Here is a 13,162-nt window from a genome sequence, read left to right on the forward strand (position 1 = left end):
GTCAGTTTTTGCTTTTATTTGTTTGGAAATTTGGTCCTCATAGTGATACAAGTACAGGAGCGTACTCTCTCTCTCTCTCTCTCTCTCTCTCTCTCTCACACACACACACACACACACACACACACACACACACACACACACACACACACACACACACACACACACACACACACACACACAATGTTTAACAGCTCTCAGGAGAATGGGCATGGATGGGATGGACACTGGACAGTATGCACAGTTTATGTCATCAATGCAGCTCATCACTAATGGTTTTACTGTGTGTCTGTGTGTGTGTGTGTGTGTGTGTGTGTGTGTGTGTGTGTGTGTGTGTGTGTGTGTGTGTGTGTGTGTGAGGGACTTGTCCTGAGGAAGTGCACACCCTGACAATGAACCTCCTGCTGGAGAGGGAGTACACTGTTTTAACCTGTTAACCTGTAACCTATCCTCTTGGACCCAGTACACACCCAGAGCCGGAGCAGCAATAGGTTAATTACCACCAAAATGCGAATACAAATGTTTATATCCCATTTCACTTTCTGAGTGGGACACCCAGCAACTCTCTTCTGGGTCCAGCATTACAGCCATCACCTCAGCTGAACGTGACCTCTGTGTGTACTTGGCTCTGACCCTTCCACAGCTTCTGCTAAAAGAAAAAAAGGAAAGTGTGGATTTGGACAGACTCATGTCTGTGTGTACATGTAGGACAGTGCCAAACAAATCAACATTTACTTCAAACTCATTGGGACTGCACCCTCCTGGCTAAAAGACACATGGCCAAGGCCTCCCACCCAGAAAGATATGCTGCCTGAACCCAAATACAGCTGTTTTTTCCTTGCACCGGCAGCGCCTGAGGGAATCCCAGAAGAGCAAACACCAGGTTTAGAAAGATGATCAGCATCGACCTTGGCTGGACATGCATGCTCACATAACCCAGACTTAGACAATTAGAGGATTATCATGACACACATTTCCATGATCAAATCCATCTGAGTGACTCCCATTTATCTGGAAATATGTCATGCAAGGTCATTTATCACTCCACCCTATAATAGTCTGATATTCTTCTTCTTATCCCATGTCTGTGGCTGCTTCCAAATAAATCAGCTCATTGCATTTTATCTGTCACATTCCTGTTATGCTTCAGTACCACTTTCTAATAACTCTTTGTTTAAGAGTTATATGTTGTAATTAAGGCCTTTATTCACATCATTTACTAATGCTTTGTAGATCAGGTATAAGCAAATAACACAAATTTTGGGTTGCCAGGTTTTTGAAAATCCCCCAGCGGGCACTTTCTTCGTACTTTTCATCAATCGCCTGGAGGAGCACTGCAGAACATCTGTCCCAGAATCCATTTGTAAACAAGTTTACTGGAAAACCTATATGCATATTCTATAGAGTATCCGTATAATTCTACTTTTGGCATTTGTTTCTGTTGTAAGCACTGTCAAACAAAATACACAATGATAGAAGCACAAGCGTGTCATCTCTCGTGGTTGGATAAAATCTGAGGATGTGTAGTGACCGGTCCCAGCCCAGTTCTGGCTGGCAGCGGTGCAGATGCTGAGGGCCCCTCCTCTCCAGCAGCAGCAGCAGCAGGATAATTGGGAGTTTGCCGGGGCGAGCTGCCACAGAGAAACCAGCCATCCAACACACACACACACACACACACACACACACACACACACACACACACACACACACACACACACAGAGAGAGAGAGAGAGAGAGAGAGAGAGAGAGAGAGAGAGAGAGAGAGAGAGAGAGTGCACCAGGAGTTCAAGAGCGATAGTTTGCGCTTAACTACAATTAAGGGGAGTGGACATATTTGGGGGAAATATTCGACCCATCCATTTGTGTTTTTTTTAGGACGGGAAGAGGTAGCGCGATACTTTCGCTCACTTTTCTCTGCGCGTCAGGCAATTAAGGAGAGCGACGCGGCTGTCCGCACCTTGGCCATGCGTCGCCTGTGAGAGGAGACGAGTTGAGTGCGCAGGTAAGGTGAAACAGGAAATATCGATAATGTAAGTCCTGTGCAGTTAAAACCAGCAAGACTGTGTGGAGTTCAAATTCCTGTGCTGTTTAGTTCTTGGTATTTACTCGGCCATTGTTTCCAATCTGTTGCATTATACTAAGTAACCGAAGTTACTTGATGTTATCAGTCCGAATTTTTCTTAAATTACTGAATGTTTTCGACACGTTACAGTTTGTACATTTGGTCGTGTGGCTTTGTGTATTTATTAGAATTTGTTGTTCAGATTTACACAGTTTTTGATACTTTGTGTCTTCAGCCACTTCTCCAACTTCAAGTTCTGCCTTCCCAAACCAGGATTTTAACTGCTTCTCCAAAATTGTCAGCGTTTTAGAAAATCTGAAGAGCTTCTTTTTCAACCATGGTGCCAACTAACTTTTGACATGATGCAATGGACTCTTACAGGATTTTATGATTCTAAAATGTTACCAGTCCAGAAGTGGCAGGGAGGTTTTTTTTTTTTTTTTTTTCTTCAGATTACTGCGATTGTAAAACTCATGACTCTTTGTGGATCTTGCTGTTCATCAGCTGTGATGTTTTTTCTTAACTGTGCATTGATAGTGTTTAAATGAATAAAATAACATTAATGCGATATTAATCCATTTAAAACCTCTGAATTTAAAACCTTTAAATCAATGTCTCACAGTGCAGTAATGTTTTATTTTACTCAGAGATATATAGAGCTACAGAGATACAGATGTGTATACTGTAGTTACTTGGTTGAGTGGCAGAGTGTTGGGAAACCAAATGTGTTTGAGAGTATTTTGAGGAGGGGGGCGAGTGTGAGGCTCCGAATGCTCTCAAACTGAACGTGACCAGGTGCACTTAAACAGCCAAGGCATTTTCCCTGATCCCTGATTCACTTTGCAGATCTGCAGCACATCAAACATACTGCAGTGAACCCGGCTTGCTTCCGGAGCTCACTGCAGTGTATGTAGGCCTATTTCTGTTGCTTTACTGCGCGGCATAAAGGGGAAAAAACAGTCCCATGGGTTTAGTGGTGTAGTTATTTAGCCATCCTTCCTCTGCCTGTGTATCTAACAGTCTCAAGGACCTGCTCTCCACTCACTGCGCCTCTAAAGGTTTATCTAACTCCCTACAACGAGCTCTGGGTTGAGAGGGTGTTGTGAGAGAGGCAAAGAGGAGAGGCAGAGAGATGGGAGTTGTGTGGATATTGATTTCTCTGGCAGTGTTTCGGGACTTTCGATCACTGTGAATGAGGTATATAAGTGATTCCTGCTTCGGGCCACAGAAACACTAGTCGGAGAATCGTGTCTGATTTTCTCCTTTAAACACTGTCCAGTTGTTACGTCACTGAGGCGGTGTCTGTGAGGCATTAATGCAGACTGCTGTATACACAGGCAGTTACAGGCTCACTCGACTGGAGATGGGGCAGGCTGAGGACTGCTGCTGAAGTCATCTATACTTGTGAGCTCTGAGGACTTCGGGGGGAATTTTGAAATGCGACAACATGCTTTGCATATGAACTGTGTCCTAATCTCATTTCTTTGAATGCTGTGGTATATTTGGGAAGGTGGATTTGATAATAAGTTACAATGTGAAACTAACTGAAAGGTTTTGGCAGATGTATGAGTTCCTTTGTTCCCTACATCAATCGATTCAAGGCCGTGCTGTGCTAACCTTGAGCCTCCCTGGCGCTTTGACTCGCTCCTGTTCTGTATGGCGTGTCTGGACTGATCCAACATTACCCTAGAAATCACAGCATCAATATTCAGCTGTGTTTTGAATGGCCTACAGCATCATTCCTGCGCTGTGTGACAACGTCATGCAGTTCATGCTGAGGCTTTTTCCTGGACGGTGATGAAATCTAAAAACTGAAAGAGTGCTTTCTCAAAACTCAACAGGTTTTGGGTGGAAAGTGTTATTAAAACATACTTGTCGCCATGCTACACACTAGCATAACCTTATATGGTCGTGTTTCCAGAATTCTTCATTGCAGACAGACAAAACAGCTAAGGCACCTTTGCTGCAGTTAGTGTGTTTAGAGAGTCTACAACGGCTAGGTGCCAATGACTTGCAGACAGACAGCCCGGCTGGGTTTGCCTGCCCTGCAGCTCTGTGTTTCCTCTGCCTGTATTAAACTGGAGCCGGTGCAGAGCTAACCGCGTAACAAAAACCTCCCCAGAACTTAGAAGGAACAATAGTGTCCCACATTTGTAGAAGACTTACATGCTCTTGAGAGGAGTTGTTGCATAGCATGCACGGGTGTTCCTCTGTGTCCTCAGGCCATCAGGAGGCAAGAGAGAGCACTTCCAACTGTCAGTTTTCATGCCTTATTGCTCCCATCTGCCTACCTCAGGATGGTATTGGCTTACACACACATATGTTCACACATGCAGGCTCTCATACACATTCAGAGTTGCACGCCCGCCCAGGTCATGCCCTGTTCAGCATGTGTAGAGTTACTTGTTTTGTTGTCCTTATCAACAAACCCATGTTTATCTATATGCCGCTGGCTCAGTTACATGGTTGCTTCTCTGTTTTGAATAGCCACTCGACTTTGTTTCCACTTGTTGTTTTTCCGTTTCCATCCTCCCTATTGAAAAGAGTCAAACCACAGATCCAGTATCACTTCTCACATCCACTCTCCCGCCTTTCCATTCCTTGGTGTGATAGCAGACCTGAGCTGGCACTGTTCCATTTTTATATAGTTGAGTAGAGGAGGTGTGGGCTCCGTCTTTCACCAGCAAAGATCGGAGGATTAAACATATAACATAACATTAAACATAAACCGTCTTTAACAAAGGCAGCACAAGCACCATTATGTGTCTTTGGTGTATTTGGTTACCATACCAGCAGTTGGCCGGAGTATTCTCTTACCAGTGTTTTCAGATAACAGCTTAGGGAAGGACAAAATGTGGACAGACAGGACCTCAGGGTTGGAATTTCCCCCCATCTCCTTTGGCTTTTCCCCATAGACATGCTCCTCACTTCCAAAACAGAAGGAATTCCATAATGTGATTGTCATGAGATGCCTGTCATTTTTAATGTGGCGTTGTTAATGTGTTAATCCTCATATAAACTCTTTTAATAGGGCAGTGGAGTTAACTGTCAGTGCTCCTCTGCTGTTTAGTTATGTGAGAGGTGCTCTCAGTAATCAGACAGCCTGTGGATTTCTGATTTATAGGGTTTATTAGAAGGCAAAGCAGGAAAATAGGAGGAAATACAGGCTTTCCTAATGGCAAGGGATCAAATGATCCCTGTTCTAGTGCACAGAGAGGCATTAGATATCCTTGCCTAAGATGTTCTGTACTATACATTTATTCATTATTTAGGGGTAATTTACTGCAGCGTTTTCAACTTCAAAGCCCATCTCTATCTCTATCACCATGTTTGCATGATTAAATTGTGTGCGTAAGGAGTTATCTTGGCAATTTATTTTGCACTCATTTTTTGGAATGATATGTAATTTCCCAAGAGATACACCCATGCTGTGCGGATAGATTTGGTGTTTCACTCCGATAAGGTGGAGTTATGTTTGTGTTTAAAATGTAAAATGAATCACAGCTTGCTGCCTTGATGTTTACTTTATGACCCGAGTAAAGAAATTACAGAAAAAATGAGGAAGTGATGCTATCAGGGTTGCCAATAAGCTTTAGTATGATAGTATGGGATCACCTGTTTCATATTTATTTACTTTCCTATTCTTGTTTCTTTTCCCACAGTGAGATCTGCACTAAGTGTGTGTAATGTTAAGGCAAAATAGTTTAGACAGAAGGTAGAACATATTCTGTAGATGTTGGACCCTTCAGATCAATATTACCATTGTTTATTAGTAGCCTTTGGACACAGAGCTGACAGTGCTATTTTACTTTGTTTCCAGAAGTCTTTTAGCTTGTTATGGAAAGTGAAATAAATGACCCTTTCTTTAAAAATATATCCTGTATTACAGTGCCAAGACATAAAGAAAATGAGTCATGTTGTGTTTCTTCTTTACTGCCATCTATAACTGGAGTTATAGCCAACAGAAGAACTTTAAAATTTAATGCTCCTTTTACATGCTTTATAGTTTGTGTTTAGTGAAAACACAAACAGTGTGGCCTGGTGGCTGTCCTGCACTGAGACATGGACTCACACAGACTCACGGGGGAGTTACATGCTTGCTCAGTTGAAAAAAAGATGATTGACTGTTGCCAAGAAAAACAACTAATGTCTTGAGAGCTAGAAACAATTACCTATGTTGTTCTGCCAGGTCAGTGCCTGTGGTCAGGGAATAAAGACAAATAGCCGTGCTAATGCACTCTGTCCCATGGAGATGGAAGGGTTTGATAATAGTGTACTCTGCAGGGCACCTGGGTGTTGCTAAATGCCTCATTAGGGGTGGTCTCTGTGTGAGAATGCCCATGGCCAGAGCACTTCTTCACCATCTGCTCCTTCCTCATGTTGCTGACAACCTCTACAGGGAATATTGTGTCTTTTAACACTTCAACTGCTTTAGATTTCTTATATTTCAAGATTTTTGATTGTGGTTAATTGATAGCTGCTGCTGAATTGTTGTTTTATGCCACGTAAATACGCTGCATTTGTTTGACGTTGAGTCCAAAGATGTTACATTTGAGGAGTTGACATCCATAAGGTGCTATATGTTGGGCTGAAATCCAAAGCCAGAAGCACCATATTGGCTGCTTTCTTTAAATCTGTCACCATCACCATCAGGATTGTTTCCCATCACCCCCTGCACCGTGTGCTGGTCATGCTGCCAAAGACAACAGGGACTATGGCCGCCAGGAAACAGGGGTGTTAGCTTAACCCACGTGGCACAAGCTGTCTGTTTCTTCTCCTTCTCACCTCTCTCTCCCTCTTTTTCCTTTATCTCTAGTATTCACTCTTTCCAAATCATTGACTCACTGGTTACACATATCACGATTCCCCCTTGTCATCCTTTTCTCAACACATGGAGAGATTTTAATGCTCCTTTTGTAACACTTGAGTTTACTCCTTTGTTTGTGCTGTAGTCTTCTGGAGGGGAGCTGCACCAACCTGCTGATAGATGTGGGCACTCAAGCAGTTCAGAGAGATACATTACTTGGGTGCTACTCACATGGGTGAATTCGTGTCACTGCTTCCCTGAACATACCGTGGGGAGGATGAACCCCCCCACCAGCACTATCACTGTGGCTCAGAGAGTGCATGGATTTAAACCTGCTCGCTGTCTCACTCTCATTGCTGATTAGCCATCCATCACACACACAGCTCTATATCTGTATTTCTAACCCTGAAGGTGTGAAGGTGCCTCAATTTGTCATCTTAGATAAACGGCAGGCTGTTTATCTGGGTCTAATCCTCTGCAGTTTAAAGCAGCAGGGCGCTTGAATGGGTGCCACTCTGCCCTGATTCTTAGTGATGAGCTCAAGTTTCAAACACCAGATGACAAAACTGGACAGGGAAAATAAATGAGGTGACATGAATGTTACTTTTACAGCTTGTATTTGTCTGGCAGTCTGGCAATTTACATTTTGTCATGCAGTCCAAATCTGTGTGCGTAGACAGGAGTGAATGTATGTGCTCAGAATGTCATCTTCTAGAATTTTCTAGCCGCTACAGGCACAGTATTTCTCTCAAACACCGATTGTGTCTTTTCATGTCTATAAGTGCAATTGCTTCAACTGGAAGCAACATGCTCGGTTTCAGTATTTGAGATATGCAAGTGTGAGCGTGTGTGGCACATTGGATCTATTAATCTAGGCTGACATTGTTTATGTTGTCGCAGGACAGGTTGATGTGTGTTATCTGACATGGGGGTGGAAGGAAAGTAATGAGAGAGATGTAGCAATAAGGTCGAAGGGGGAGGCATTCTTTTGATACATTCATTAATTTCCTCATCGATTGTCTGGTTAATTAGTAGCTCGGCGGTAGAGGAATGTGCAGGAATGCAGGTTTAAAAACACTGTTAGTAATCAGTTGGCAGGTGTGTAGGGCGATGCTGTAATAAGATTATCATGAGGTAATGGTGCATTCTGAGTAACGGTATGATGCAACATGTTTCTTGAGGTGGCACAAGCATATTGCTAATATGCATGTAATTGTGCTGATTAGTTCCTGATTCAGACCAAATCAGGAATAGTTAATTAGATTTATTACCTATAAATCACCGGCTATTGGTTCTTTGCATTTGTATCTAGCTTTTGTGGTTTTTAGGTATTGTTGTGAACATATACTTTGCCTACTCTCTATAAACTGCTTCACACAGTCCCCCGTCTCTATTGATTGTATCTTGTTTTTATCTTGTATTTTATATCACTGTTTGTATATTTTCTGTACAGCAACCTTGGGTGTCCTGAAAGGTGCTTTCAAATAACATGTATTATTATTATTATTATTATTATATAATCCCTGATTAGGAGTTGTTCAAGCACTACTTGTTATCTAATCATTTATAAAGGCGTCTCTCAGTCACCAAAGAACAGATAAAAACTGGCAGTTGCATGCCCCACAACACATCCTGTGTCCTCTGATGATCACATATTCGTGTTTGGAAGAAGGTGCTATTCAAAACGAGGATGAGCGAGAAGAATAAAGTCTGCCACTAACTCTAAACCACAAATTTACTTAAAAGGACAACTTTTCAATCCCAGTTAGATCTTTGCCAAATTGACTGGGACTGAAATTTGTCACATCTGTTCCCTGCTGACCATAACCAAAAATAAAGTCCAGTTCATGCCACAGTCACTTCACTTTGTCCCGTGTTCAATTAGTGCACATCGCTCAAGTTCTCCTTGCTTATTAGTAACAGAAAAGCCAGTGAATGTTCCCATGACTGTTCACTCATTCGATGCACTTTATTGAGTGTGAACCAGTGTCTGTGCCACAGGCCTCTTTAATGCACTGTGAAGTCCTAGACAGGACATGGACCATTTTTTTACAGGACATAAAGGAGGAGCTGACAGGCTCATCAGCCAATGCTAAAACTATTTGCAAGTATCATTTAGCTAAAGAATTAAATGAGTTATCCAAGTCAAAAGAGGATGGAGGGAAATTGAAAGAGGCATGTGGAGTGAAAGATAGTAGAATGCAACTGTTTTGTTAGCCTGACCTTTGTTGTGGACAAACAGATTTAAAGGCGACACAAAAGGAAAGCCAGTGACGGGCAACAGCTGATGTAGGACGGGTAAAGAGAGGGGACATGCCTGTAGGGCTCCATGGTGAAACAGCTGAATAGTCACAACAGAAACCTGTGTACATATTCTGCATGCAGTTAGAGGAGACCGCACACACACACACACACACACACACACACACACACACACACACACACACACACACACACACACACACACACACACACACACACACACACACACACACACACACACACAGACACTTATGATTGCTCCTCCCTAGCTTCACTCTTTTCTCTGGTCTCCCTTAAGGGTTTCAGAAAAGGACCGAGTGAAAACGGAACAAGACCACTTCACTCACCATGAAGACAGAGGGCTCTGTAAATCAGAGTCTGGATGAAGGAGGCGCTCCACTCTGCATGTCTGGCAGTAATTATGGCGGCAAAGGGAAGAGGATTAAGGTACTATACCATCCAGGAGTCCCATTAGTGGGATTGATGTTGTTGGCCACCCTCCCTTTTGGAGCAAGCATCAAACAAAGTGTCCCCAGGGTCAAACTCAGCCACAGAGGTAAGAACTGAAATATTGTTGATTTGTCTCTTAATTTTTATTGTTGTTATATGTGTACATTTGCTTTAATAATGTCATATTACTACAGTATGTGCAGGGCAGCCTGAGAGCAAAATAAAGTTTGGGTAATTTGAAGTAATTTGGGATATTTTATCTCATGCCATCGACCTTCATCTGTGCACTTGTATGTAACTGGAGTTATAGTTAAAGGGATGTATGCTCACTCATGCCTATAATTCCCTTGAATTTTTCACCCATTTTTGTCTGGTTGTGTTTCAGCCATTCAGTGTGCATGTCGAGCACACGTCTAGCTTTGTCTGTCTTTCTCTGTAACACTTACACTTGTCTTACACGGCCCAAAGGAAAAGTGAAAAGAGAGATTAGTAGACTCAGTTGCACTGTTAAAGTAAATGACCTTTGAAACATCACTGTAAAGTAGAACAAGAGATTTAAGACTCAGCTACCGATCCATTAGCCCACTTCATAATAAGTTTGTCACATGTCATGTATTCTTAATATATAAACGTGTTTTAATAAAATACAGTGCTGCTTCAGCCCAGTCCTACATGTCTTATTCACATGCAGGACTTGTTGATGCTCTCGGTCCATTATAGACTGTCATTCAATCTGTTGTGTGTATATTAGCTGGTCCCGGCAATGTGCACTCTGTCCATGTGTTTAGTTTCGCGTCAACTGAGTCTGTTTGCTTTGTGCCACTGGGGGAAAGCTAAATTATTGCTCCCTTTAAAACCCATTCTAAACCCCAGTGCAAACTTTACTTCAAAGTCTCCATCCCTCACGCTATGTATCAGCAACAAGAAACCACACAAATGAACTTCAGTCTTGCTCCATAAAATCGAATCCCGACTGTGACCTAAAAGTAAACTCACTCTGCCTTCAACCTCCAAAGGCTCTTTTCTGGTTAAAGGCTACTAAAACCCAGTATGGCTGGAAATAGATACACATGTATGTCCTGAGTGTCCAACATAAATATATGTAAGTAGCTGCAGGAATAATGATTGCTAGGGACAGTGTTTACTTAGCAGTTAGGCTGTACAGTTTGTCCCACTTCATGTTTGTTCCAAACCTACCAGATGATGAAATAAAGAAGTTCATCATTTCATAGATGATTGCATTTTAATGGGGCCATATATCTGAAGCAGCTTTTTTGATACTCTATCAGGGTGTGTCTCTTGGCTTTGGCTACGAGCACAGCTGATTAAACTGTTCATTCAAGAGAACGGCCATCTGACTATGCAGTGGTTTCCTTTGGATCTCGGATTAACAGCAGAAGAACAATGTACATGTTTGGCTCTCTCAGGCTGAGTGACTGAAGCAAAGAAGAATCTATCAAAAGCAAAATCACCCCCAACCCAGTGCACCCATCATGCACACAACTTGTCATCATCTCATCAGCGCACACGCTTCAAAAGCAACACCACCCAGCGCTGATCACTCTTCAAACATCACGTCGCTTCACCCTCCTGTGAAAGCAAGGCTTCAGTGAGTGAGGGGTGAAACGAGCGATCAAAGTGAAATCATCCCTGATTGAGTGAACACCTCCAAAACAACTGCCTTCTACTCCAAAAACACATCACGTGGCACAAGTTCAAGTTTCATCCAGAGCCGCAACACAGGCAGTGTGGCCTTCTGCCGATGAACAGTAAAATCATCTGGTCATGATAGAATATATTTTAATATGATGGACATTCATATTGTTTTTATGCCTTTGTTCTTAATGTGTGACCAAAAGGACTAAGTTACACCACATGTATTCATAGTCTTGTGGCCTGTATTACTCAAAAGCTAGAGTTTATTAGTCATGCATAGTAGAGAGAACAATTTATTGGATGTTTTCCTTCTACATGTAAACAGGCTCAATACCGTACTGCAATTTACTGAACAAATTCACTCAGTAACAGCATTTCAGTGAATTAAATCAGAGTGTTCTGTGAGCTTATCTTTAGTAGGTCTTTATCAACATTATGTTTTGAATATTTGATACTTGTTATGACGTTACTCTGTGTATTTTGATACCATGGGCAGAACATCCTATACTGTATATTAATGGCAGACCGAGGCTGTGATAATGCAACATGAAAACAGTGACCTCACCTCAGCTGGCTTAAGTACAGTGATCAGTAGGTTACTTCTCATGAATACCGTTCTAATTCATGCTTAAATGATGTGACTTGTCCCAGCACATGTGGCAGATTTATATGCAATTTATCTAATCTAAGCAATTTAAGCATGACTTCACTCATCCATTGTTGGGTGGTCTGCTTGTCTATAACAGCAGATATTGTAGTATTATAGAGAGCTTAAATCTGGCCTATCAGCAGAGCCTGAACTTGTCAGCAGCAAGCGAGCACAGTGACATGGGGATGTCTTACTCAAATAAATGTGAGGATGAGAGCGCCTCTGAGCTCCAGCAGCAGAGCTAATCAAGAGTTGTTCAGGGGTTTGAGAGCTCTCTTCTTTGGAGAAAGGTGTAGAGCGCTTTGCCAAGCAGCAACAGCTAAGCAGGCTGTTTCAATGGGCTCATAGTGTTGTGTGTTTACAGAACAGATTAGTGTTAGCCAAGGGCTAGCAGGCCTAATCTCTCTGGAAGGTTTAGTCTGCTTGGGGCATGATGTGTGTGTAGGGTTGAGAGATATGAGCATGTGGGGGTGCTGTGCCGTGTGTGTGAGCTTGTGTATAGGAGGAGGTATTAAGCAGGATTGCGTGGTGTGGAGGGGTCCCAGAAGTTCAAATATTGAGGGTTGGTAACCTCTCCAATCCTTCACACCAAGAGGGTAATCACAATGTCAATCCTTTCAGAGTGACTCCCACAGGACTCCTCCGCATTGAGCCTGTGTTTATTCAAGGCATGTTGCTATACTGGCAGACTGAAAAGAGCCTAGTGATAGAAGAGATTTCCTCAAATCAAAGACATCAAGGACACAGCGCTGAGCTGAGAATTTAGTCAGTATTCAGCTCCCAGACACGAACCTTGGAAACTGGGAGTACAAAGACCAACCGATACTAATGGAAACAGGCAGAATGCAGTGTATTTTCACTCTTTATATACAGTGTCATCAAAGTGCAACAACTATAAATTATCTGTAAGTCAACAGCAAACCATACCATCATCTAATGGGTGAGCGACAAGTAATCCACCTGCTTCTAATCATGGTAATCTCATATTACCCAGAACAGGCATATACTCCAGCCACAGCTCATGTTTATGAAGATGTTCATCTGAAAAGGAGGTCTAGTCAGGAAAGGACCGGTAGAGAGACGGGTAGTTTTAAAATAAATAACCTCCTCTCATCTCTTTTTAAATAGCTGCCTTTAAACTGAGAGATACAATTAATGAAGTCGTCATGGAAATACCCTGATAAAGATCTCCCATAATGCATCCACTGAAGTAACAAGCGGTTGACTTCTGTGCAACTGTATCTCCTCTTTATCAGCATGTGTGGCTAAGGTGTTGAA

The 13,162-nt window shown here is 42.4% G+C and overlaps 1 protein-coding gene across 1 annotated transcript in view; it reads left to right on the top strand.

Moving 5' to 3' along the window:
- The first annotated feature begins 1,591 nt into the window (after window positions 1-1,591).
- sema3d (sema domain, immunoglobulin domain (Ig), short basic domain, secreted, (semaphorin) 3D) overlaps window positions 1,592-13,162 on the top strand; it is a 31,236-nt gene continuing 19,665 nt past the window's right edge. The window contains exons 1-2 of the mRNA XM_070973196.1: window positions 1,592-2,000; window positions 9,428-9,685. Coding sequence (XP_070829297.1) covers window positions 9,478-9,685 — 208 coding nt within the window. The 5' untranslated portion in view covers window positions 1,592-2,000; window positions 9,428-9,477. The remainder of the gene's footprint in view (window positions 2,001-9,427; window positions 9,686-13,162) is intronic.

The sequence above is a fragment of the Chaetodon trifascialis genome, chromosome 10, assembly GCF_039877785.1.
Source record: "Chaetodon trifascialis isolate fChaTrf1 chromosome 10, fChaTrf1.hap1, whole genome shotgun sequence".
Taxonomy (NCBI): domain Eukaryota; kingdom Metazoa; phylum Chordata; class Actinopteri; order Chaetodontiformes; family Chaetodontidae; genus Chaetodon; species Chaetodon trifascialis.